Source organism: Mustelus asterias, chromosome 8 (genome assembly GCF_964213995.1).
Source record: "Mustelus asterias chromosome 8, sMusAst1.hap1.1, whole genome shotgun sequence".
Classification (NCBI taxonomy): domain Eukaryota; kingdom Metazoa; phylum Chordata; class Chondrichthyes; order Carcharhiniformes; family Triakidae; genus Mustelus; species Mustelus asterias.
In genome coordinates this window covers 88813969-88841484 of record NC_135808.1, presented here as the reverse complement: position 1 = coordinate 88841484, position 27516 = coordinate 88813969, and the positions used below count along the sequence as shown (strand labels likewise).

The following is a 27516-nucleotide window of genomic DNA, read 5'->3' as shown; positions in this document are numbered from 1 at the left end:
TTCCATGAGTTTCGGAAATCTTATTCAATTGGTTTTACACCATCTTCCCCTATCTCATCTATATCATCTCCTCTGACATTTTTATGACTCCTTGGAGTATCCTACTTCTTACAGCTTACAGGTGTTTACTGACAACAAGAAAAAAAGTACCGGGGTTTGAGTTCTCTACTAAATCTAATAACATTGTTTGCACTATATTTGACCTTATAAACATTGATGCACAAAGGAGCAGTAGTGAGCAGTTTAATTCTGTCATGTGAAAATTAGGATATCTGTGACTTTCAAACAGAATGGGAGTTGTTGCATTAATCTTGCAGTCAAATATCTAAGTATTCTATACCAGGGTGGCACGATGGCACAGTGGTTAGCACTGCTGCCTCACAGTGCCAGGGACCTGGGTTTGATTCCCAGCTTAGGTCACTGTCTGTGTGGAGTTTGCACATTCTCCCCGTGTCTGCATGGGGTTCCTCCAGGTGCTCTGGTTTCCTCCCACAGCCCGAAAGATGTGCAGGTTAGGTTGAGTGGCCATGCTACATTGACACTTAGTGTCGGGGGATTAGCAGGGTAAATATGTGGGGCTACAGGGATAGGGGCTGGGATGGATTATGGTCAGTGCAGACTTGATGGGCCAAATTGCCTCCTTCTGCACTGTAGAGATTCATGAATCTATACCATGTCGTTAAAAAATTTGCGACAAAAGGCCCAAATTTTATTGGGACAATCAATCAAATAGTTTGAGGGATATTTATTGTAAAGGATGTGTTTCAGCGGCAAGCCACTTTTGTAGATGAGCTTTAGTTTTCAACTCCAATGATGTGTGGGTTAGGTTGATTGACCATGGTAAATTGACTCTTAATGTCAGGGGCCTGGCAGGGTAAATACGTGGGGTTCCGGGGATAGGCCCTGGGTAGGATTGTGGTCGGTGCAGACTTGCTGGGCTGAATGGCCTCCTTCTGCGTTGCAGGGTTTCGATGATTCGTTTCATGATTTTGCTGGAACACAAGGAGGCAAACTTCCCCAGGACTGACCAATTGAAGACACTCACGCTCCCTTCAAAAAAAACATGGTTTATAATACAGGCAAGAGCAAAAAGAAGTTCAAAGTCTGATGAACTTATAAGCACTCAATTTTAAAAGTGAAATGTTTTGTTTTGCATATATGTACAACATGTTGATGGATGCAAGGTTGAGCCAGCAAGACCTTCTGTCCCTTTAAACACTGGGAGTGCAGGGCTGGAGTGGCCTGGGGGAGGGGAGCCAGCCAATCAGAGCTTGGGAGTTGAGGTCCTCCAGTATCCCGGGAGGCTGTGCGAGCGGTAGTTACTAGGCCGGAGCTGGGTGCAGGCGCTGGGGAGTCGGTGACTGTAATATTTAGATACAAACACCCCCCCCCCCTCCCCCAACACTCACAAACACACCGGGAAAGAGGGCGAGAGAGTCGGAGCAGGAGGAGAAAGTTTTTGTGTTGCTGTTTGAGCCGGCCGCAGCCTCTCTCCCTCAGTGTGTGTCTCCATCCCCGGCCTCTTCAATGGAGGCGGAAAAGATGTCGGCGAAAAGCTTTCGCGTCAGCGACGGGGACTGGATTTGTCCCGATAAAAAGTAAGAGGACTGAAGTAGTAATAGTAGTAGTAATAATAATGCTGCCGCTGATTGATGCTGAGGGAGGGCGGGCGGGGTGGCTGGGAGCCGTGCTGCTGTCTGCACTCAGACGTAGGCCCAGTGAGTGAATGGAGAACGTGGACATCAGGCCCGCTCCGCTCACTGAGGCAGAAACCGCGCTGTCAGCTCAACAATTCCTCCTCCAGCCGATTCTTATTTTTGATTTCATATTTATTTTAATTGATACGATTCACCGTTTAGGCAGGAATCTATCTCATCTGTACTTTTCAGCGAGATTTGTTGTGCACGCTACGTCCTAAAGTTTTCGCCCTATTTGAGTCGCCCCGACCCCCTTTGACCTGTTATCTCTGGGTTCTTCGGCCCCGATCTCTTAGAAGTGCCCGCGGTGTAATTGAGCTACTTTGTTTTATTCTGCCTCTATCCCATGCCCATTTCTGCAAAGCCGAGCTGTGCTTATTGCTCCAACTGCGGCGTCGTTTCTATTCGCCGTGTTTGATTATGGTTTGCTGCGTCTGACTCATTTACAATTAACTTACAATTTTACTGGGCCTTTAAAAGTTCGCGATGAGGTATATTTTTGATTCCTTTCCTGTTGTGAACTGACGGCGAAATTGAAAGTAATGGTAACATTGAAACTTGGACGTCTTGATGCTGTGGCATAATTTTTTAACAATCTTGTACGTGAACACATGGTATACATACAATGCTTAATAGTTGTTAGTCATTTTTCTTATGGAGAAGTTAACATCTTAAGGTACCAATGGTTTGGCATCATGTAGTTCTTCACCTATAACTTGCTTTGGCTTAGGTAATGAGTGTTTTGATGGGTGGGGAATCGATACATGAGCGATCAGTGTGATGTTCGCTCAACGTCCCCTTAGTTGCACTTTATAAATTTCTAGCAGAATCTCAACTTCCCAACTGAGTGATTTACAGCTAATTGCAATATTCATATCAGCAACCATGGCTCAAATGGTAGCATAGTAAGGAGTCTAACAACACCAGGACTCCTTACTGAGTTTACCCCAGTCCAACGCCGGCATCTCCACATCAAATGGTAGCACTCGTTCATAGAATCCCTACAGTGCGGAAGGAGACCATTTAGCCCATACAGTCTACACTGACCCTTAGCCAGGCTGTACCCCATAACCCCACGTATTTATCCTGCTAATCTCCCAACCTATATATCTTGGAACACTAATGGGCATGTTAAATTGCCCCATCAACCTAACTGGCACATCTTTGGACAGGGAAGGGAAATAAACCTGTTGGACTTTAACCTGGTGTTGTGAGACTTCTTACAGGGAAGGGAAACCAGAGCACCTGGAGGAAACCATGCAGATGTGGAGAGTGTGCAAACTCCACACAGTCACCCAAGGCTGGAATGAGCCCGGGTCTCTTGTGCTGTGAGGCATGATGTGGAGATGCTGGCATTGGACTGGGGTAAACACAGTAAGAAGTCTCTCAACACCAGGTGCTGTGAGGCAGCAGTGCTAACCACCGTGCCACTGCTCTCTCCTGAATAGCCTTAGCCCCCCTCAGGTGAGCTATTTCAAAGGAGAGCCAAGGGTCTGTCTGTAGTGTTCAGGTCAATGTTAATGCCTCAAACAACACAAAACTGATTATTCTCGTGTTGCTGTTTTTTTGGGAGCTTGCTGTATGCAAATTGGGTACTGCATTTCCAAAATACTGCTGAACTCGAGAGGGGAGGCAAGAGGGACTGCTCTTGGCACATCGAGGTAACATTTGACTGATTGCCAGGAACTTGAGCTCTGCTGCTGGTTGCGGTAGTTGGGGGTCAATCATCTCCGTTCTAGATCATTGCTTCAGGGTCGTGCCTCAGAGCCCACCATCTTTACAGCCTCATCAATGATATTCTCTCAAACATAATAAGGTTAGAAGTGGAATGTTAGGATGGTGGCAGATGATCAAAAGCTTGGTCAGAGGTTTTCAGGGACTTTCCAAAAGAGGGAATTCAAGAGTTTCTGGCGTTGGCAACCTGAAGACATCATCTCCAGTAATTGCACAGTGTTCCGTACTGTTCATGACAATGTGGTCCATGGACTGATAAGTGGCAAGTAACATTAATGCCACACAAGTGCCAGATAATGACCATCTTCAACAAGAGCGAATCTAACTTGTAACTCATTGACATTCAACAGCATTACCATTGCTCCTCTCCTTTCCTTCTCTATGTATGGTATGCTTTGTATAGCGCGCCAGAAACAATACTTTTCCCTGTATACTAATACATGTGGCAATAATAAATCAAACCATTCACAAACATAGGGTGCCAATCAAGCGTGCTGTTTTGCCCTGAATGGTGTCAAACTTATTGAGTGTTGGAGCTGCACTCATCCATGCAAGGGGAGAATATTCCATCACGCTTTAGACTAGTGCCCTGTAGATTGTAACAGGCTTCGTGGAATCAGGAGGTGAGTTACTCCTAGCCTCTAATCTGCGCTCGCAGAAACCATATTTATATGGCTAGTCCAGTTAATTTTCCAGTTAGTGGTGTCAGAAAAGATAGTTTAGTTTTTGTTTATGTTCTAACAATTGTAGAAAGCATATTATGCTGAAGAAGGCATGGTCTGCCTGGGAGATTGTATGTCTGCATTTAATGTTCTCTTTTTTGAGAAGGAGAAATTACTATTTTGACAGCAATTATGTCCTACTGACGACTGAAAGGTCAATGTGTGATGTGTACACCTGTGAGACAGACTGAAAGACAGGCACAGTTTATTTTAAAGCAACTGATGTCTCTACGGAAGGTAATTTTCCAGTTGGGGGAGCCTTTCACCTTTTGAAACTTTGAAGTGAAATTGGAAGCGAATACGGGGTTTTGGTGAAATAAGTGGAAACATAATGACTAGGAAAAGCTGATGCAATTTGAACAGAGGGAGAGTGGGGGTGGAATGCTATGAGGTAAGGAAGGTTAATGATATGGTGTAAGATGTGATGGGAGCCAGCAGGTAGTGGTTGAATTTGGGAGGGATGGGGTGGGCGGAGAATGAGAAGGGAAGACAGAATCTGGTAGAAACAATATCCCCACACACCCCTCTCCGTGTTGCTTACATTTGTTGGTGGCTCCATTCTTTGCGTCCCGCTTAAGAAGATGGGACTTTACCTAAAGTTGCATGGCAGTTTGTTCTGCACGAATGCCTTTTCTCTCCCAAACCATTGTGAAATTTCAGGAACAACTACCTGAAGCCTAACAATTCAAACTGTTAAGTTAGTGTGTTAATATTGCATTTGCAGTCAGCACCAGGCTTGCTTTTTTTTTTAATGGCCCACCCTATGCATACCTTATTACATTGTAAGCTGATCTCTGAATTCAACTACTAAAATTAGCAAGTACTTTCTTGAAACATTTGCCAAGAACAAACTACTCATCCAGTTGATCCAACAATGGTATTGGCAAATAACCATGGAAAATGGTCAGGTGTGCTGGTGTTAAAAACACCTGTGAACAGAAGAATTAAGCAAATGCATCATCTTACTGATGATTTATAAGCACAAACTGTTCATCTGTATCCCAACAACTGTCATCTTTTAACCACCCGTCATCACAGGAAGAAACTAAGGCCCCTCCATCTACCATGTGATGAGACTTGGGATTCTTCACGACAGGACTGGCAACTCAACATTCCAGGGTATGGGATTTTAAAGCACGACGGGAGGCTGTTGTATTATTAATTAAGGAGTCTATTATTATGCTAAGGGAGGATAACATCTTGGGCTCTTCAAATGAGGCTTTGTGGGTAGAGCTTGGGTATAAAAGGGGCAGTCATATTTTGGGAGAATATGGGGGGAGATGATGAGTAAGTTTGCAGATGTCACGAAGATTGGCAGGCTAGTTAATAGTGAGGAAAAAGGCCTTAGTTTTAAGGAAGACATAGATGGGTTGGTCAGATGGATTGATCAGTGGCAGATGGAATTTAACCTTGAAAATTGAAAGGTGATGCACTTTGGAAGGAGTAGCAAGATAAGGGGGTACTGGAGTCAAAGATGACTTGCTTCTAAATTAAGAATGAATTCTCGAGTGACTGAGGAGTCCATTGTGCGACCTACAATCTCTGTACAGTTGGGAGAGCAGGTGGGTAGGGTGCCTAGGTTGTCGCATGTTGCTTTTGCTGTCGACACTTGGCTTCAGTTTGCTCACCAATGAAACTCAATATGTTCTGCTCCTTCATGAATGCTTTTTCTTCACTTCAGATGGTGTTGGGCCGGAGAGTCCCAGGTGTCGGTGGGAATGTTGCACTTTTTCAAAGAAGCTTTGAGGGTGTCCTTGAAGGGTTTCCTTTTCCTTCCTGGGGCTTGCCATGTCAAAGCTCTCAGTAGAAAGCTTGTTTCAGGAGTCTTCTGTCAGGCATGCGGACGATGTGCTTTGACCAGCAGAGCTGATTGAACATGGACAGTGCTTCAGTGCTGGGTATGTTGGCCTGAGTTGGACCACTGGTGTGTGTATTCTGCCAATGGAGTTTCAGGATCTTGTGGAGGGGCAAGTTCCGAGAGGACCTTTTGTTTAATCTAAGGCCCATACTCTTGTACGCTTCAGTGAAGATGATGGCTTGGAGCTCGGCCTGCAGGTTTATGCAGATAGAAGCATCGTAATTCAGTGCCCGGGGATGGGGCAACCTTGATGCTGTTTGCCGCATGGTGAAGGTCATAACCATTATGCTCGTCTATAGGCAGAATCTGCATTGTGACTCTGGGAGGAGCTCTTGAGCCACAGGAAGAAGACAATTAAAGAGTACTCTTGTGATGACCTTCCCTGTGGCCAACAACAGAGAAATTCCTCAGTAGTTATTGCAGTCGGAATTTTCACCTTTCTTGAACTTGGCTACTCCTGCTGCTTGCCTGAGATCTCCTGGCTTGCTTTCTTTCCACATAAGGGAAATGAGGTCATGTATTCACATCAATAGTACTTCTCCACCATGTTTTTAGTGGTTTAGCAGGGATTCCATCTGCTCCTGATAACTTTGTGTTTCTTAGCTTTCGAATGGCCTTTTCTATCTCATGCTAGGTAGGGGTTGTGCTGAGATGTTGGCAGGTGGCGTGCTGTAAGATCGAGTCAATGATACTTGTGTTGAAGACACAGCCTCTGTTGAGGAGGTCTTCAAAGTGCTCCTTTCAGTGCATGCTGATTGCCTCTCTTTTTTGATGAACACCTTTCCGCTCTTTCCCAGCAGTGGGGTGGGGCCCTGGGTGTTCAGTCCATAGTTGTTCTTGACTGCATTAAAGAAACCTTGTGCGCCATGGTTGTCAGCTAACTGCTGGGTCTCCTGCACTTTCACCACCCACCATCTGTTTAGGTTGCGGGGTTTTTTGCTGGACCTCAGCCTTCAGCTATCTGGAGTACAACCTGCCTCCTCTGTTCAGATTTGGTCTGTTTTGTGTACAGTATTCATGCTTATGCAGCATTTGGAGTTTAATTTTAATAAAGGTCGAGTTGGCGGTAATTCCGATCCTACAAGAGCAACCGCTGGGTTTAAAAGCAGAGAAACAGGAATTTTTTGTTCATGATGCATTGTTGGAGAGTGATCGAGCCAGGGAAATTTATTCAACAGCTATAGCACTTTTAGAAACTAACATTTTAAACCATTGTTCTATATATTAAATCTCTACTTTGGGGATCAATTGTCATTTCATATGCTACTCAGTGCTGGAGGAGAAATATATTTATTCCTTGTCGTCATTATGGTATCTTTATAAGTACCTTAAAAATAGAAGCTTTTGCTCTTTATACATGGAGTTACAGTTCTGTAAACTTTTTAATCGCATTGTTAATAATATATTCAAGTCCATCAGTTAATTTGAGTTTAATATTCAGGCATTATTTGTTAAGAGTCACTATTGTGGAGAGACAGACAATTTTTTTTCAAATATGTTGTCAATTGAAATTAATGTGCATATGTTTTGGACTTAAATTTTAAAATTTAAAACTCCTGTTTACTAGAGGAAGCCATTAATTGTTACCACTATATTTCCTTGTCTATTAAGAGAAAAATGTGATTTTGTGACAAAGTTGCTTACCATATTTCCAGATCAATGAATGTTACTGCAAAATATGCATGTTTAAATGTTTTTTCTGTACAGCTGAAATAATCAAAAATAGATACGGTGCAGTATTCAGCTTAATGAGCAGTCTGCAGATGAAATATAATAACGTACTTCCCCCCAAAAAAGTTTCAAGTTTGTTTATTTGTGTCACAAGTAGACTTACGTTAACACTGCAATGAAGTTACTGTGAAAATCCCCTAGTTGCCATACTCTGGTGCCTGTTCTGGTACACTGAGGGAGAATTTAGCATAGCCTATGCACCGAACTGGCACATCTAAATAGGAATAACCTAAAGACCTATTAAAATGAATGATATTGATTTCTGAATTAATGTGTATCTTTGGGAGCAAGCTTTTCATTTGTAGTTCTTACATTTCTCTTTTTAGATGTGGGAATGTTAACTTTGCAAGAAGAACAAATTGTAACAGATGTGGAAAAGGTAAGTGGTACTAGATTTTATTTGGGCTGCTGCCTTTAAATTTAGTCACTTTATCACATTTTGTATATTTGGACAGAATTTTCACAATTGTTTAGGTAAAATATTAATTTTTCTTTGCGATTTTCTTCCCTGCCCTTCAAGTATGGATTGCTTTTCAGGCCACATTGCCTTGGGCATCTTGCAGTACTTTGCTTAGGTGGTCAGTTAATGTTAAGTTTCAGCTGACTGTTCCCCAATGGGAAGTGATGGCCAAATTTGATTCCATGCTTGCGATTCCATGAACATAAGTGTTCTATCGTAGGTTTCCAAGTCATACTAATTTTGATCTCTGGATTTTAAGAAATGCTAACATCCATGAAAGTACATAAGTTACAACACAGAATAGACTATTTTGCCAACCCAGTCCAAGTCCATGTTTCTGATCTTATTTATTTATTCTGTTTCAATATCCTTTCAATCTCTCTCTCTCCGTCCACCTATCCAGCCTAACTTTCAATATTGCTGCCTCTAATACTAACTCTGGAAACTTTGTTCCTTCCACAACTTTGCAACTCTATGTAAAGAAGTTTCTTGTGCCATCTGCTCTAACTTCCTTCCCAGGAAGGAGCGAGGGAAATTAAGCAATGCTATTTTGTTCCGAACCTTAATCTGTTTTTCAACCTTTTTTATAGGTGAAAATTGGATTTGAGTCATTTATCTTTGGGAGCATGCTCCACATGTTATCTTCTGACATTTCCTAACTCAGGTGAGTGGGAATTCTGTTCACAAACAGAACTTATAAGACACAGACTCAATTTACATGAATAATGGTTGGAATGCGAATACTTACAACTAATCCAGTCTTTAAGAAACAAAACAATGGGAGTGGAGAGAGCATCAAGACAGGCTAAAAAGATGTGTATTGTCTCCAGACAAGACAGCCAGTGAAACTCTGCAGGTCCACGCAACTGTGGGAGTTACAAATAGTGTGACATAAATTCTGATTCTCCTCAGAAGACAAACACGGGACACAGTGGACAGAGTACCCTTCGTTGTCCAGTACTTCCCCGGAGCGGAGAAGCTACGGCATCTCCTCCGGAGCCTTCAACATGTCATTGATGAAGACGAACATCTCGCCAAGGCCATCCCCACACCCCCACTTCTTGCCTTCAAACAACCGCACAACCTCAAACAGACCATTGTCCGCAGCAAACTACCCAGCCTTCAGGAGAACAGTGACCAAGACACCACACAACCCTGCCACAGCAACCTCTGCAAGACGTGCCGGATCATCGACACAGATGCCATCATCTCACGTGAGAACACCATCCACCAGGTACACGGTACATACTCTTGCAACTCGGCCAACGTTGTCTACCTGATACGCTGCAAGAAAGGATGTCCCGAGGCATGGTACATTGGGGAAACTATGCAGACGCTGCGACAACGGATGAATGAACACCGCTCGACAATCACCAGGCAAGACTGTTCTCTTCCTGTTGGGGAGCACTTCAGCGGTCACGGGCATTCGGCCTCTGATATTCGGGTAAGCGTTCTCCAAGGCGGCCTTCGCGACACACGACAGCGCAGAGTCGCGGAGCAGAAACTGATAGCCAGGTTCCGCACACACAAGGACGGCCTCAACCGGGATATTGGGTTTATGTCACACTATTTCACATAAATATTTCTGCTTTTTTCCTCCTGAGTCTTTATCATGCGATCCTAGAATCAGAATTTATGTCACACTATTTGTAACTCCCACAGTTGCGTGGACCTGCAGAGTTTCACTGGCTGTCTTGTCTGGAGACAATACACATCTTTTTAGCCTGTCTTGATGCTCTCTCCACTCCCATTGTTTTGTTTCTTAAAGACTGGATTAGTTGTAAGTATTCGCATTCCAACCATTATTCATGTAAATTGAGTCTGTGTCTTATAAGTTCTGTTTGTGAACAGAATTCCCACTCACCTGAAGAAGGGGCTCAGAGCCTCGAAAGCTTGTGTGGCTTTTGCTACCAAATAAACCTGTTGGACTTTAACCTGGTGTTGTTAAACTTCTTACTGTGTTTACCCCAGTCCAACGCCGGCATCTCCACATCATTTCCTAACTGCCATGGCTTGGATTTTTGTAAATGTGTTCTCCAGCTCTGTGTTCATTCTACCAGTAAATAAATTGTTCATCTAAATCTTTTCATTGTTTTGATAGCTTTGGGGTCTCTGCTCAGTTTTAATCTCCAATTAAAATAGATTTCTGCTTTTCTTGACTCAATGCACAATTTTGGCATGGATAACAATGAGTTAAGAAAGAAGGAAGGTATTGTGAACCTTTATAAAACACTGGTTAGGTCTCAGCTAGTATATTTTGTTCAATTTTGTACACTGATTTAAGAAGGATGTCAAAGAGAGTGCAATGAGAAATACTGAACTGTTACCATGGATGAGCAACTTGGGTAGATAAACTGGGGTTGTTCTCCTTTGAGTAGAGATGGTTAACTGAAGATTTGATAGTTATTCAAATCATGAACTGTTATGATAAATTAAATAACAGCTGTTTCCAGTGACTGAAGGTTTGGTAACGACAATACACCAATTTAAGGTTGATGGCAAACACAAATTTAAGGTGATAAATACTTGAAAGGAACAAATATACAGGGACGTGGGGAAGGAGCAGTGGAGGAGGATTAATTGAATAGTTGTACAGAGGACCCTTCGTAAGCATGAAGAGCTGAATAGCCTCCATCTGTGCTGTAAAGTGCTTTGGGAAATGCATCATGCTAGACAAGGGCCTTCAAACAGGTGTTAACCTTGGCAGGTGAGCCAATTTTCAAAAGAGAACTGACTTGAGAGGTTAACTTTTGTCTTTTCTCTTGAGTTTAATTCTAGAACATTCTGTGCCTGTAGTAGCCAGATACAGATGTCTCTTTCTCCATTGAGTGAGAAAGGCTATAGGGAAATTGTCGCATGTATGTATTTAGCCTGTGAAGAAAACAATGCTGGCAGCTAGGAAGTTTTAAGTTTTTCCCATAATGGTAAATGTGTATTTTATTATGTTACAAGTAGTAATGAATGGGTTGTTATAAGCTAGTTTGGTTTACAAATAGTCTTGTCTTGCTTGAGTGTTTGTTACTCAGCTCCCCTGAAAAGATGATTGCACATCAATGCATGCATGATTATAGTGTTCTGTGCACACGTTGCGAAAGCTTGTTACGACTGCTAGTTTTTACTGTTGTTCAACTGGAAATTGATTGCTGAACCCTGAGCTTGAGAGATTTACTGCAGGTATGTAAATTTGTAACTCCAATCCAACTGAGATCAGTTAATCTGAATGTACTTTCCCTTGGCTCGTCACCTCCTGTTGTTGGGAGAAAACAGATTTTTCTCTTCGCCCTTACCCAGCAGATATAAATGTTACAGAATTCCAGATTGAACGTCAAAACTTTTAAATTTGATTTAGTTTTCCAGTGCATCTCTTGTCATATCATGTGGCAGAATGCTGGGCTGGAAATCGTGGTTCAAGCTTGATTTTGAAAAAATAGAATGTCGCAATTTTGAGAGAATTTTGATTGTAGCATTTTTATATATTCTTCAGAAAGAACATGTGAGGCAAAACTCATGAAGGCTGGAGGAACAGAAATTGGGAAGACTCTTGCAGAAAAGAGCCGCGGCCTTTTCAGTGCCAATGACTGGCAATGTAAAACGTAAGGTTATCAAGCTAAAGAAGTGTGTTCAATTTTACTGCAAAATAAAAGTTCTCTGAAACTTGGGTTAAATTCAAGTTTTTAAAAAAGCGTTTGTGCTCTTAGTTGTGTGCCAGTTTTTTTTTTCTATTCAAATTCAGTTGGGTGTAAGTAGGCATAGAATCCATGGTTGTTTATATATTTTGCTATAACTGTAGAGACTAATGATTTAAATTTTAATTTTTAGCTGTGGGAATGTGAATTGGGCACGAAGATCAGAGTGCAACATGTGCAACACTCCAAAGTATGCCAAATTGGAAGAAAGGACTGGTGAGATCTGAATATCCAATAGTAGAATATACTGCTAGTAAAAGCCATCTGACTAAAACTTTAAATCTGAGTCCAATTGATATCTCCACGTGTTCAGTTTATGACTAATACCATTTTTTAAAATTGCAATTCAGTGTAAGCTGAAATGATGAAAGTAATTTCGAACATAAGTTTGATATCTAGATTTAACTGAATAAAGCTTTAGAGACATTGTCCTGAATACCGCTTGCCAAGCAGATTTTCAACATCCTTCCGCAGTCAAGCAGCGCTGATTCATTGATGCTAAAATCTGTATTTCAACAAAGGATTAATCTTTCAAAGGGTGGAATCCAAAAGCGCAAATGCTATGTTAAAGTGGTATAGATTTTTAGTTAGATCATACTTGTAGAATTGTGCACATTTCTGTCTCCATATTACAAAAGAGATATGGAAGCCCTGGAGAAAGTAGCAAAAGGATCTGCGAGGATAATGCCAGAACACACACTGGGCACTATTTAACAGGCTGTAGCTTTCTCCGGAGGGAAAGAAAACTGAGGAGAGGCCAGAGCAAAATATTTAAAGTTCCAAAGGGGTTTGATAGAATAGGCATGGAGATGATATTTCCACTTCTAGGCCATTCAAAATCCAGGTCAGAAATAGTAGATGGTCACTAATAAATTCAATAAGGAATTCGGGAGAAACTTTACTGAGAGACTGATGAGAATCTGAAACTTGCTATCTCATAGAGTAGTTGAGGGAGAAAGTGTGGATGTAATCAAGACGAAGCTTGATAAATATATGAAGGAGAAATAAATAGGACGTGTTCATCGGGTGAGATGGAGTAAGATGGGAGCATAAACCAATTGGACTAAATGACTCGTTTCTGTAATTTCTGGACTACCTAGAATATTTCATGCAGTGTAGCAATGTGTGAAATCTTACTGATCTTTGTAGATGTGTAGAATGTGAATCCTGCGTTTCTAAAGCAAATATTGAAGTTTGGCTTAAGTACTGTTGACATTTTGATTTGTTCTGCAACATCAGAAGCAGTGTGTCTAAATGGCCTACAGTGCAGATGTGATCATCTGGTCTGTGAAAACTTAATGGCATATTTTCTCATGTTTCATAAGCTGTTAACTTATTCCTGTGAATTTTGTAGGCCTTATGGTTTGGAAAGGATTGCAGAGTGCTGCTTCTTCATTAAAAATAAGTGAACAGCACTAACCAGATTTTTCCAGTTTATTGTTTGAAAAATTCGAGGAGATAATAGACTAATAAATAGAAACCAAAGAAAATTTGAAGAGCAGGAGCTAAATCCATGGCAAAAGTAGTTTATAGAGGGTGAATCCAGACAGCAGATGTTGAAAAACAGATCAAAGGGGGACTTTCTGTTGGAATGAATGTGGTTAAGAGCTGATTGGGCCAATTCAAGCAGGAAAGAGAACAGATCGGGCTCGTGAGAAAATACATGCGCCTCATTTGATGTGGAGGGAAGGAGGAAGAAAGAGACTGCCCTTGTACATTTCAATCCTGTACAACCATCATTAACTTTCGTTTGGAAAATTTTCGCACTGAATGGTATGTTGGTGTTTGCGTCTGGAATACTCTCCCTATAGGCATTGTGTTTCAATACTGGATATTCCATTAAGGGCTATAGCACTGCCGGGGTGTAAAATTAAGCTCTGTTCTGCTCTAACAGGTTTTTTTTTTAAATCTGTCCTTACCTGACTGTATACTCAGTATTATAATACTATGTATTTATTGAGAACTGGGTTGAACTCCTCAATTAGTTTGAGGTAGGATGCTTGTAGATAGAAGAAATAAACTTCCATTCACATTAGTTCATTGGATTTAAACCCACTGTGCTGTCCAGTGCTCCTTCCTAATCAAAAACATTATACAGGTATTTATGTGCACATGTTCTGTAGTGGGCGTAAACATTTTGTTAGATGTGAGTCTTCATATGGCCACTAATATTAAAGAGGCCAGGATGGGAGGGGTGAAAGGGATTTTTAAAAAATAATAAAGCTCAAATATCCTCGGCTCAGTGCAATTTAGATTCTACCTCTGTTCACTTAGGGTAATTTGTACAATACTGCTGTCAAATGTTGGTGTGTAGTGTAATACCTGTAATTCTGGACCAGTTAGCATGTTTGCTCTGTAGCAGCTACAGCTTTGTTTACTTCTCATTGGTCATAATTAATTACTAAGTATTATTGCAAATGCAATGGAAAAGTATAATACATAATTAATAGTAATTAAAATGCAATCTGCACTAACAATTTTTATAGCTTGGAACTTGATATGTTTTTGTCACTATATAGGACTTAGCAGCAGATGTAGGCCTATCAGTCCTTCGAGCCAGTCCTGCAATTCAATAAGATCATGGCTGATCTGGTTGTGGTCACAACTCGACTTTGTCTGCAAATATTAACTTTTTAGTTTAATTTTTGTATTAACACATTTTTGATTCATGACCTGGGATTTCCTGGTTACATTTTCTAAAAATAGACATCGTATGCATAATCTCCTAATAAACCACATAATATTTGGAATGCAGTTCTTATGGCATTTAATCCTTGAACTACATTTAATTAGATTTTTAAAAAATTGTATTATCACTTCACTTCTGACAGGATATGGAGGTGGATTTAATGAAAGAGAAAATGTAGAATACATTGAGCGTGAAGAATCTGATGATGAATATGATGAGGTAAGACTTGGTATAAATGAGACATTTTGGAAATTGTATCATGCAAACATAAGAACTAGGAGTAGGCCATCTGACCCCTTGGGCCTGACAAGATCATGGCTGATCTTTTCATGGACTCAGTTCCACTTACCCACCCACTCACCATAACCCTTAATTCCTTTACTGTTCAAAAATTTATCTATCCTTGCCTTAAAAACATTCAATGAGGTAGCCTCAACTGCTTCACTGGGCAGGGAATTCCACAGATTCACAACCCTGTGTGTGAAAAATTCCTCAACTCGGTCCTAAATCTGCTCCCCCTTATTTTGAGGCTATGCCCCCTCGTTCTAGCTTCACCCGCCAGTGGAAACAACTTCCCTGCATCTATCTTATCTATTCCCTTCATAATCTTAGGTTTCTATAAGATCTCCCCTCATTCTTCTGAATTCCAATGAGTATAGCCCCAATCTATTCAGTCTCTCCTCATAAGCCAACCCCCTCCAGTGCCAGTATATCCTTTCTCAAGGTGTGGTCTCACCAGCACCTTGTACAGCTGCGACATAACCTTGCTGTTTTTAAGCTCCATCCCTCCATCAATGAAGGACAAAATTCCATTTGCTGCCTTAATTAACTGCTGCACCTGCAAACCAACTCCTTGAGATTCCTGCACAAGGACACCCAGGCCCCTCCGCACAGCAGCATGCAGCAATTTTTTACCATTTAAATAATAGTCCATTTTGCTGCTGTTCCTACCGAAATGGATGACCCCACACTTCCCAACATTGTACTCCATCTGCCTGACCCTCGCCACAGGATCCCCATTGTCCACTGCACATGTAATGTTCTCAAAGAATTCCATCAGATTAATCAAACATGACCTTCCCTTCATGAACCCATGCTGCGCCTTACCAATGGGACAATTTATATCCAGATGTCTTACTATTTCTTCCTTGATAGATTCAAGCACTTTCCCTACTACAGGAGTTAAGCTAATCGGCCTATAGTTACCTGCTTTTTGTCTACCTCCTTTTTTAAACAGTGGGGTCACATTTGCTGTTTTCCAATCTGCGGTAACCACCCCAGAGTCCAGCGAATTTTGGTAAATTACCACTAGTGCATTTGCTATTTCTCCCGCCATCTCTTGGAATACATCCCAGGGTATTAAATCGGGACCAGGAGACTTGTCTACCTTTAGCCCCATTAACTTGCCCAACACTACCTCTTTTTTGTGATAGGTTCTAGGTCCTCACCTGCCATAGCCTTCCTGTCATCAATTTTTGGCATGTTATTTGTAGTCTTCCACTGTGAAGACCGACACAAAATACCTGTTCAATGCCTCAGCCATTTTCTCATTTCCAGTTATTACATCCCCCTTCTCATCCTCTAAAGAACCAATGTTTACTTTAGCCGTGCTTTTTACATATTTGTAGAAACGTTTGCTATCTGTTTTCATATTCTGAGCTAGTTTACTCTCTCAATCCATCTTTCTTTTCTTTATAGCTTTTTTCGTTGCTTTCTGCTGACCTTTAAAGATTTCCCAATCCTCTAGCTTTCCACTAATCTTTGCCACTTTGTATGCATTTTCTTTCAATTTAATACCCTCCCTTATTTCCTTAGATATCCATGGCTGATTATCTCTTTTTCTACAGTCCTTCCTTATCACTGGTACATGCACTGTAAAGCATAAATTGATGTAATGTCCATTTTCTTGTACAGTAATGTCACTTTCAGAGTGAGGGTAAGCCTCTTACCCTTGGTCTGAAAGGAAAATGTTGTTTAGACTTGGCAAAAGCGTACTTTTTAATAAGAGGCAGAGAGTCTATTTGGAGGAATCTTATTTGCTGAAATGTCAGAAGTTGAGCTCCCAAGAAGAACAGCTGTTCTGCTTTAATAGATTCCGGAGCAGAGAGAGCACACTCATCTTTAATGTTACAAAGCCAATGCTCAGAGTGGATTGGGGGAGATTGGAATCCATTCATTGCCTTCTCCAAATTCAAATTCCAATTGAATCCAATTCCAGTTCCTCACAAGATGAGGCATTGCACCCCATTCTAGGCTTGATTTGACACTTGATCTTAGCCAAAAGGTTATCTGTCTGGGTGGGTGTATAGTGGTGGGGGAGAACAGGGTGCTGGTCAAAAATGAGAGCCGCTGGTGTTAACTCTGATAATGCATAGCCTAACAGAATGAATCCAGTACTAGTATTTACCTTATTAAAGTTTATTTTCAAGCCTGCTGAGCGAGAGACAAATTCTTCCAGTTTATCCCCTTCGAATGCACCAGGCGGCCGTGCTAGCTGACTCCTCTTGCACGCTCTTTTGAAGAGCAACACAGATTTTCCCACTTCTAGCATTGGGCTGATTAGCATTGCATCAGAAAAAATCCTCGCGTCTAAATCGCTGCTTAGGCCTCAGTTGAAGTATTGTGGACAGCACAGGGGTGGCAATGGCCGGAATCCTGAAGAAAGCAACTGGGTTGGTGGGTCTTGCTGTGACCCAAAATCCTTATGAGACAGAGTTTTGTACTCCAGAATTCTTTGTCCTGAAATCCATCCCACAGGATGCAGCCTGTATGATGTTCTGCTCAGTGTACTTCAACGAACAGTTTTCATGCAAGTCGCCTATACTATGCGGTTGACTCTTGCTCTCAAGTGGTCTAATATCTGTATATTCAGGGCAACCAAGGATTGTCAATCAAAGTAACATTGCCAGTGGACTAATCCAGTAATAATTAAAAAGAATATTGATTTATGTTGTCAGGCAAGCATTTGGAAGACGCATTGGAGAGGTAATCTTTGAGATTGCATATTACATGTCATCAATGGCCTATTTCAAAGGAGTCATTAACAATGTCAGCAAGTATTGTGGCCAGGAAGACAATTGAACCATGGGGAGGAACAAGGAGACAAGATGTGGGTTTCTGAAGAGCTGGCAGAGGGTGGGGAGGGGGTGTGATGGTAAAGAAATGTTTATGACATGAGAGGCATTTGGAGGCAGTGCTTAAGAAGCACTGATCTTGGAAATGAAGAAATCCCTGTATTTCTTGCACTTGCTAATTCAAACAAGCTGGGAAGAAAGTGATGGGAAAGGGAGTTTAAAAATCGTGATCACAGAAGAAAAAGTGTGTATTTTCTTAGACTCGAGAATCACTTCAGAATTAGAGAAGGATTTGTCCACAGAGTGAAGGGCAATAACACTTCGGTAATTTAATAGACCTCTTCCTTTGATCCAATCTCTAACTTCTCATGTTAGCCATGATTTAATTGCCTTTCCTGTGTTTTTTTGTAGCTCCAAGGAATCTAAATTCACTTTATAACCACATATTGATTCTTTAAATGCTAGCCATTGCTGTTTACCGCCATACCTCTTAATATAGTTTTTCAAACTACCCAACCAATTTGCCGTTCATACCTTTGCTTAGATTTAAGACCCTAGTTTTGGATTGAACTACGTAACTTTTAAATTTAATGTAAAATTTCTCATTATGGTCACTCTTGTCTCGAGGGTCCTTTACAACAATTTATTTATTAGCCCATTCTAATTGCACAATGCCAGATCTAAACCCATTTTTTAGTTTGTTCCTTAATCTACTGTTCTAGAAAACATCATCTATACATTCCAGGGATTGATCTTCTGCAGAGTTAGTGTTAATTAGATTTACCTAGTCTGTGGATCAAAGTCCCCCATGATTACTACATTACACTTGCTACATGTACCCTCTAACTTCCTGATGTTATGCAGTACCCTACATTACCACCAATGTTTGACTTACAACAAACATTGGTAAGAGTTGTTTATATCTCAGCTCCATCCAAACTGATTCTACATCCTGATCTTATAATCTAAGATCCTCTCAGTAATGTACTCATCGCATCCTTTATTATCTCCACCTCCTTTTCTTATATCCTTCCTGAATGTTGAATACCCTTGCACACTCAGTTCCCAGCTTTGATCACCCTGCAGCCACGTCCCCAAAATGGCAATTAAATCATAGCTGTTTACTTCCATTTGTGTCATCAGTTCTTCCATCTTGTTGCAAATGATGTGTGCATTGAGTACCGTTTTATTTTTGCAACTTCTCGCCTTGTATGCTAGTAAACTTGGTTCCTTCCTGTTGCATTCGAATTAACAAATCTCTTTCCTTGTCTTCTCTTGCAATTTATCACATCTTTTCTCAGCTGATCCATTGTCCCCACTATTTTGTTGCGATCACCCTGACCCATCTCAGTTATGACTCACCGGAACATGTGTCCCAGCACGCTTTAGGTGATTACCCTCCCAATAGTACAGCTCCCACATTCCCCAGTACTGGTGCCAGCGCCTTGTGAGTCGAAACTTATTTCTCTCTCCAATCTGAGTCACGCATTTAACACTTTTATCTTACTTTCCCTACTCCAAATTGCCTGTGGCTCAGGTAGTAATCCATAGAACTTTTTAAAGTTCTGCTTTTTAATTTAGCCCTGAGCTACCCATACTTGCTAAGCAACATTTTTCATATTTTGCAGTTTCAAAACAGTTTTTTGATCCAGTTGTAAAGTACTGGAAATGTCAAATTGGAGGCCACATTTGGAATATTATCCTTTTATTTGTTTCCTAAACTAGTTTGGAAGGAAAAAGAAGAAATTCCGTGGAAAACCAGTTGGACCCAAAACTATCCTGCAAGAAGAAATTGAAAGTGAAAAAGATGAAGAGGATGATGATGAGGATGGAGATCTGTCCAAATACAAACTGGACGTGAGTCATTCTGTTTTTAAGCACTGTGCATGCATGTATCTCATTATGTACAGTTGCGTTAAGAAAATGTTTTTATTTTGACAAGGTCCTTAACCTTGCGTATTAGTGTAAAAAAGACACTGCTGCAGATAAAATAGTTAGCATTGCTGACCTGTTTGAAATGGAGATGGAGAAGGAAGGGAGAAAATCTGAGGCCTAGTAAATGTTTCTCCTTGGAAATAAGCTAAAAGTCAGTATTTCAATTACGGTAATAAATTTGTAATAAGTTAAAAGGGAATTTTTTGGATTGGATGGGGGTGGGGGGAGGGGGACATGGTGGATACTAGTTCCTGTATTTTTAGTTTATTCCCTGATGGTCGCAAAATTCATTTTCTTTATATAGCTGCCAAATATGTTCAATGCAATGGAGTTAACCAAGACCAGGGATGAGTGCAAGAAAGGCATTTTAAACTGGCCTCTCCGTGGTTACATCAAACTCTATTGAACCAGCTGGCCTAAACGCAGCCCTTTCATGCACACGTTGAACTGTGAATTTTCCTAACTCATTGTACAGCCCCATTGACATAATGGATAAGGCACTGGCCTCCTGAGCCAGGGATTGTGGGCTCAGATCTCACCTGCAGTGGAGTAAAGTTTGGTCCAGAAACAAATGTCAAAGCTGCTTCTCTGGACATTGACACATGTGACAATCAGGAAGCTTCCTGTTTGGAATTTGCACATTCTTCCCATGTATGTGTAGATTTCCTCCAGGTGCTCTGGCTTCCTCCCACAGTCCAAAGATGTTTAGGTTAGGTGGATTGGCCATGGTGTATGTGTGGGGTTATGGATAGAGGAGAGGGCCTGTGTGGGATGCTCTTTCAGAGAGTTAGTGCAGACTCAATGCCAGAATGGCCTCTTTCTGCACTGTAGGGATTCTATGGTCCATGTTGCCTGCCTCGATGAAAATCCAGCCCATTATTTGGGGATGTATTCATCTGAGATGAGATGGGTATTTTGTTTATAAAGTAAACTCGGAAATTAAGTTATTAAAAAAACTACATCTGTACCATAAATAATGAGGCACGTGCTATCCTTTATGACCTTTTGTTTTTAAAAATTTTACTCTACCACAAGAGGTCCTACTTTTTATTTGGTCGCTCCACACAATCATAGTTGAGTTTGCATGGTAGTTTCAACTAAATGTTTTACTCTAGATATTATTTTGGTGTTTTTACTATCTGAGATCATTCAAGTCAGCTCTTGCTCCTTATGACCCAGACCTAATTTATAGCAAGTTCAGGAATCAAACAAAGCCGTATATTTCAGCTGTTGTTTACAACATGTGGCCTCACTGAATCCTAGACTTCAGAAGGCTTTTGAATAAACACTTCCCGCAGTGAGGTTTATGATTCTTTTGTTGGCAACTTCATTAAAGCAGGCATAATTGCATATTTGCACATGAATGCGATTACATGTGGTCAAATTTAAGTTCAATAACTGATCTGTAGCTTGTCATTTATTTCAGAAATTAGGGGCCAATTCTGCTGTATTAAACTGTACCAACCAAGAGTTCCCTGAATGTTAGCATTTACCAAGATTTCTCTCTGGCTTCAGGCAAACTTCCTAATTTGACAACTAGCTGAGAAATGGAAAGCAAAATTGACAAACGCAGTTTAGTCTAAATTTAAGTATTTGCCTCTTAACCTAATCAATTATAATCGAATATGTGTCTATTTTAAAGCACCTTTAAAGCACCTTGGGGCATTTTACTGCAGTAAAGGCATAATATTAGTACAAGTTGTCACACATTATTTAAAATCCAATCATTTGAATTAAATGGGTGCTCCCTCTGACGCATAACCAAACAGATCTATATTATGATAACAGAAGAGTTACAACGCTTCAAGAAAAGTAACTCATTCGTTATTAGTGCTTTTAAGGACTCCTGGGTGTAAAAGATGCTGCAAGATTCAAGCTCTTTTCCATTTTAGATTTTAAAAAAATAGAACCAGCTTTCTGTCATATTCCTGAATCATTATTGAATAGAAGACACCATTTGGGAGTAAACCATATTTTAAATTCCACCTGTAGAAGAAAAAAAGACAATGCATTAAGCAAGCAAGATTAATTTGCCACAGTGTTATATTTTGTTGCTTTCAAAATGACTCTTCATCCCAGTTTGTGAATTCTGTTTCTAAAGCTAACCACTGGTGAAATGTTGCGAACCAGTTGATTTCCCATTTGGGTCATACCAAGAAAAGTTGACTCTCCTTGATTGATTGAATCATAAATATTAACAATTTCTAAAATACAGCAAGTCCTTGCTTAATGTCACCTCTGTTTAACAATGATAATACTGTGCATGTCCCATTTAATTTTGCCAGACTTACTTTAACATTGTTTGCAAGACTTCCTCTTCTGTGGCCTTCCTACTCACACAACCTTTCCCCCACTGATTGTGCTCGTACCCTTTCGTGCCTCTTCCCTACTTGCTGCCACCTTTGCCACCTGCCCTTGCTCCCAGGCCTCGTCTCTTGTTCTCTGTTCTTGCACTAGACCCTAGCATCAGTTCTCGCAGCTGCTCGCTCCACAGCTGCTACCTCCAGTCCTGAAGCTACATTGATTATTAGAAGCCAGTCTAAGACCAATATATCCAGGGAGGGAAGCTAACAAATGAAAAAAATTGTTTTGAACATGAAACAGGTCTATCTATATTTCTTTATTGCAACTTCTGTTAAATTGAGGGGTCAGGAATATCCAATTCTGTATGTGCTAGCATAAACTTACAACACTTTACAGGATGACGACGACGATGATGATGAAGATGGGGATCTCTCAAAGTACAACCTGGATGCAAGTGAAGATGAAAAGAAGCCTCCCAAAAGCAGGAGTCGCTCTAAGTCACGCTCATCTCGATCTTCGTCGTCTTCTGCTGCTCATTCCAGTTCAAGGTCCAGGTAAACGGGTACAGGTCAAGGGTGACACCGGGCAAAATGTCAGTATCAGTTTAACTTCTTTCTTTTAAATGTTTATTCATGTGATATGAAGTTTTGAGTCAAGTCTTGCATCTGAAGTTACATTCCTTCCTTTAGGAGATGACTTTTAGATGGCTGCTATTGGATCACCTAAAATATTGCAATATCAAATGTATTCTGTAGTTGTCATAGATCAAAATTTGCAATCATAAGATCTTTAGCCGTAAGACTTTAATAATTTTTTGTTTTTAGGTGCTAGAACGTGAATTTATTTCCAAAGTTCTGAGACTTATTTTATATAGTATCTCCTCATTCAAAGTTGTGGTTGCATTCCTGAAACTAAACTTTTAAATGAATCATTGTTAAAGCCCAAGTTAGGTTCCTTTGATTTTTTTTTGAGGCAAGAAATATTCGATGTACAAGTTGAAATACTGTATCATAGCACTATGCATTCCTTGCAAAATAAAATGCATTATTAAATAGAAAAAATACAATGCAGTATCAGATTTTTAAAATGCACCAACCAAACAGATTCCTGTACTGAACAGTACTTGGGTTGACCAGACTGCGTCTAGTGACAGAATTTGGTTGGTGAAGTTGCAGTTATCAGCTGAAATCCCGGAACTGTCTGCACTGACCAACCTCTGCCACAAGATGGAGGGCAGGACTTCAGAGGGAATTCAGCACTGGAGGTAGCAGCTGTGGAGCGAGCAGCTGCGAGAACTGATGCCAGGGTCTAGTGCAAGAACAGAACAAGAGACAAGGCTTGGGAGCAAGGGCAGGTGGCAAAGGTGACAGCGAGTAGGGAAGAGGCACGAAGGGGTATGAGCACAATCAGTGGGGGAAAGGTTTTGTGAGTAGGAAGGCCACAGAAGAGGAAGTCTTGCAAACAATATTAAAGTAAATCTGGCAAAATTAAATGGGAGATGCACGGTATTATCATTGTTAAACAGAGGTGACATTAAGCAAGGACTTGCTGTATTTTAGAAATTGTTGGGTGGGGGAAGTGAAGGTATGGAGAGGCCCGAAGACTTGGTCCTCCTCTGATATAACCGTAGTCTTATTTACCTACTTTATTATATTCCAAATCATTATTTTCTGTTCAGGTGCTTATAGAAGGAAGACTCCCTCTGTGTATTTTATCAAGAACCTGATTATAATTGTTAAGAATAGGAAAGTGAGCAAATGTGACCAATTGGCCTCAAATCTATTTATATCCATTTCAGTTACCCACTTTCTTTGAAACCTTTTGTCTGGATCAGGGAGCACTTGAAAGTTTTCCCTTTTTTATAAAGCACATGTACCACTTTACGTTCCATTGTAACTTACATTTTTGATGTTTGAATTATTTTCTTTGCTTCCTTGTGTATTCTCAGGGGTAGTAATTGCTCACTTTAACTGGGGATCAGAACTCTGTACAGTCATCCAAATAACATGAGAAACACCTTGCATAATACAGAAAGAGCTGATGTTCAATGGAATAGTAGTGTAAACGACAGAGAAGGCAATAATTCCTAGAGTGTGTTCAGGAAAATTTACTACAGTCTGTTTCTAGCCCAGTGAAAAAGGAGGCAGTGTTGGACCTAGCTCTTGGGAATGAGGTGGGTCGATTGGAGATCATGTAGGGGGTTGCAATCGTTGTGTCATAAGACATAGATTGGCTATGAAAAAGGATAAAGCACAATCCAGAGTAAGAATAATTAATGGGGGAAAGCCAGTTTCAATGGGTAAGAATGGATTTGGGCCAAATAAATTGAATCAAAAATTGATAGGATAATGGTACATGAAAAATGGGTTACCCTCAAAGAAGAGAGTATTTGGGAACAGACACAATATATTCGCCTGAAGGGGAAAGGTAGGGCAAACAAATCAGAGCTCCCTAGATGAAGAAAAAAAGATATAGATTAAAATGAAGAAAAATACTTCTTGCGACATTTCTGATGGGTAATAAAATGGAGAATCGGACTGAAAAAAAGTATAATATATATTAGATATATAGAAAGTTTAGAGGGAAACTAAAAGCAAATAAGTGAAGCAAAGCGGGAATATGAAAAGAGACTGGAGGTAACATTGAAAGGAATCCCAAAGTCTTTTATCAGCAGATAAATAGTAAAAGTGGTTGAGGCTGATTAGGGACCAAAAAGGGGATTTGCGGATGGGGCAGAGCTGAGTTCTTGAATGGTTACTTTGCATCTGATTTTTACCAAGTAAGGAGATGCTACCCAGTTCACAATGAAAGATGAAGCAATTAATACACTCGCGGTGTTAACTAGGCTGTCTTAAAGTTAACAAACATCAAGACCAGATGCGAGGCTCCAGGGATATTGAGGGAAGTGAGAGTGGAAATTGTTGAGGCTCTGGCCATAATATTCCAGTCTTCTTTAGAATTGGGAAGTGCCAGAGAACTGGGTAGTTGCAAATATTGCACTCTAACTCAAAAAAGGATGCATTAGGTGCATTGGCCATGCTAAACTCTCCCTCCGTGTACCTAACCGGTCCCTGCGACTAAGGAATTTTCACAGTAACTTCATTGCAGTGTTAATGTAAGCCTACTTGTGACATGAATAAATAAACTTTAAATCCATAAGGCCAGTAATTACAGGCCAGTCAGTTCAACTTTTGTGATGTGGAAAGCTTTCAGAAACAATAATTTGGGACAAATTAATAGTCACATGGTCAAATGCCGGTTAATTAAGGAAAACCAGCAGGGATTTCTTCAGGGAAAGTTGTGCTTAAGTTCGAGGTTTTTTTCTAAGAAATGCAGATAAGATTGAAGGTAATGCTGTGTGGACTTCCAAAAAGGCATTTGCTCCAGTGCCAGACAACAGACCTGTGAGCAAAGTTATAGTTCATGGAATAAGAGGGACAGCAGCAACATGGATTAAAAAATTGCCAGAAAACAGGCTGGTGGTTAACGGATGTCTTTTGTAATGGAGGAAAGTTAGTAGAAGAGGGTCAGTAGTTGAGTTCCCCGTGGGAACTCTTGCTCTTCCTGATCTATATTAATGACTTAGGTTGTGGTACAGGGTATAATTTCAAAACTTGTGTGTGATTCAAAATTTGGAAGAATTGTGAACTGTGGGGAAGATAGTGTAGAAGTTCAAAATGATAGAGAAGTTCAGAGAGAGAGAGTGCAGAAAAGATTCACAAGAATGGTTCGAGGGGCGAGGAGCTTCAGATATGAAAATAGGTTAGGAAGTTAAGACTGTTTTCCTTGGAGCCGAGAAGGCTGATTCTAGACAGAGGAGATAGAAAGAAACTGTTGCTATCTACCCATTTTTAAAAGAATCGAGAAAACAAGGGTGCAGATTAAAAATCATTGGCAAAAGACACAAAGGTAGCTTTTTCAAGCAGGGAATGATTAAGATCTGGAATGCACAAGTGCTTTGCAGGGCAAAGATGGGCAATAGGACTAGGTGAATTGCTCATTTGGAGAGTTGTGTACAATGGACTGAATAGCCTTGTCCACTAATAATCCTGTGATACTGCTTTTTGTGCTGTCCCTTGTTTTCTGTTAATCCAGCCCAGTAGCTTATTTGTTTTTAATTTGTCAACTCATGATCTTTCCTATACTAATTTCTGACAATTTCATTCATCAGCTGGTCCTTTTTAATTCCCCATATTAACTTTTTAAAGTCAATTAATATAAACATTGATTCTGCCTATTGGTTAGATTAGTTGGAAATTCACCCAATCCCTTTGAATTGTTCTTCATTATTGTGATGTCTTTTCTTGTCTTGGTTACAATTTTTTTTGCTTTGGCTGTGCTCAGTCAAGTCGTTTATAAAACAAGCAACTAATTATGTAATTAACTGATTTACAATAATTGAGACTTAACACTCTACAATAATATCTGACCATTTCATAGTGGTTTTGAAAAGTTGATGTTATGAAGCTAGAAAAATAAAAATATAATCAAGCGAAGTTTGGCCACATGAATGCGAGACTAACAATTTTAATGTTAATTTTCAATTTTAAAGTTTAAATCCAGAAATAACTTGTACTGGAACCAATGTAAATTGGTGGGAACAAGGATGGCTGAGAAATTAAAGTCAATGTTACCTATTTTATTGTCACGTACTTTTCCAAACTCACGCACAAACTGCTTGGTTGAACATGCATGTTTCCACATGGTTGAAGAGATGACTGCACTTCTGTTTTCCTTTTCTTTGAAAAGCAAGTTGTTTTAATTGATGAATTTTAATTATGCTTCCTATTTATAGGAAGTAGTATGAAATGTTGCAATAAGAACAGTTTTCTAAATAACCATGCTAAAGTCACTTTTAGATGGATGTCCATCTCGTGTTTTATAGTGACCCTTGGTTTAACATTGTTTGTTTTTAAAAATCTCTATTTGCTATCTACCCATTTTAAAAGAATACAAATGGTGTTCTGTGACCAATGATTCTAAAAGTGGGCAGTGATGAGGTCCTTTTGTAATGAATGAGGGATTGTTTTACCTGGACTTTGTGCAAACACTGGAAAATCTGACTTGATTTCCATTATTCTCTCAGCTTGGCTACAAGGCTGATTTGTTTTCTTTTGTATGTGGTAGTTAGTAAACAGCAATGAGTAGTTTTATGAATTGTGTGAAATTGAAGTGTTTCTAGTTCCAGTTTTTATGTAGTTTGAAATGTAAACTTAGTATTGGAAAATATTTACCATTTTATTGCAGGTCCCGGACCAGAAGTTCTACCACTTCCAGATCCAGGTCACGTTCCAGCTCCAGAGGTCAATCTAGATCACCCCGGTCGAAGTCAAGGTGAATGGGGTAACATTCTCTCCTTCTAGGAGAGTTTAAAAAGTACTTCTAGGGCAAGGACACCTAAGCTCCTTTTGATATTGACATTTTCATACCATCATTATTACCATTGCCATTCAAATAGGACCACAGTTGACTTCATTCCTGGATTTGCATCAACCTGAAAGGATATTTTATAACCTGAAAGGGTCAGTGTATTATTCAACCATTTTAGTTTCCTGCCCGCAGTAATGTGTCAAGCTTAATAACAATTTGAGGTAAACATTCTGCTTTTGCACTCGCCGATATGATT

The 27516-nt window shown here is 40.3% G+C and overlaps 1 protein-coding gene across 2 annotated transcripts in view; it reads left to right on the top strand.

Moving 5' to 3' along the window:
- Window positions 1-1274: 1274 nt before the first annotated feature.
- The window catches only part of zranb2 (zinc finger, RAN-binding domain containing 2), a 35993-nt gene continuing 9751 nt past the window's right edge, over window positions 1275-27516 (top strand). Inside the window, exons 1-8 of one of the 2 annotated variants that reach the window (XM_078218463.1) lie at window positions 1275-1598; window positions 8069-8121; window positions 11687-11795; window positions 12022-12104; window positions 14720-14796; window positions 19377-19508; window positions 22287-22444; window positions 27138-27224. In XM_078218463.1, coding sequence (XP_078074589.1) covers window positions 1528-1598; window positions 8069-8121; window positions 11687-11795; window positions 12022-12104; window positions 14720-14796; window positions 19377-19508; window positions 22287-22444; window positions 27138-27224 — 770 coding nt within the window. In that variant the 5' untranslated portion in view covers window positions 1275-1527. Of the gene's footprint in view, window positions 1599-8047; window positions 8122-11686; window positions 11796-12021; window positions 12105-14719; window positions 14797-19376; window positions 19509-22286; window positions 22445-27137; window positions 27225-27516 lie in introns of both variants that reach the window. The other variant, XM_078218462.1, reaches the window with a different exon arrangement.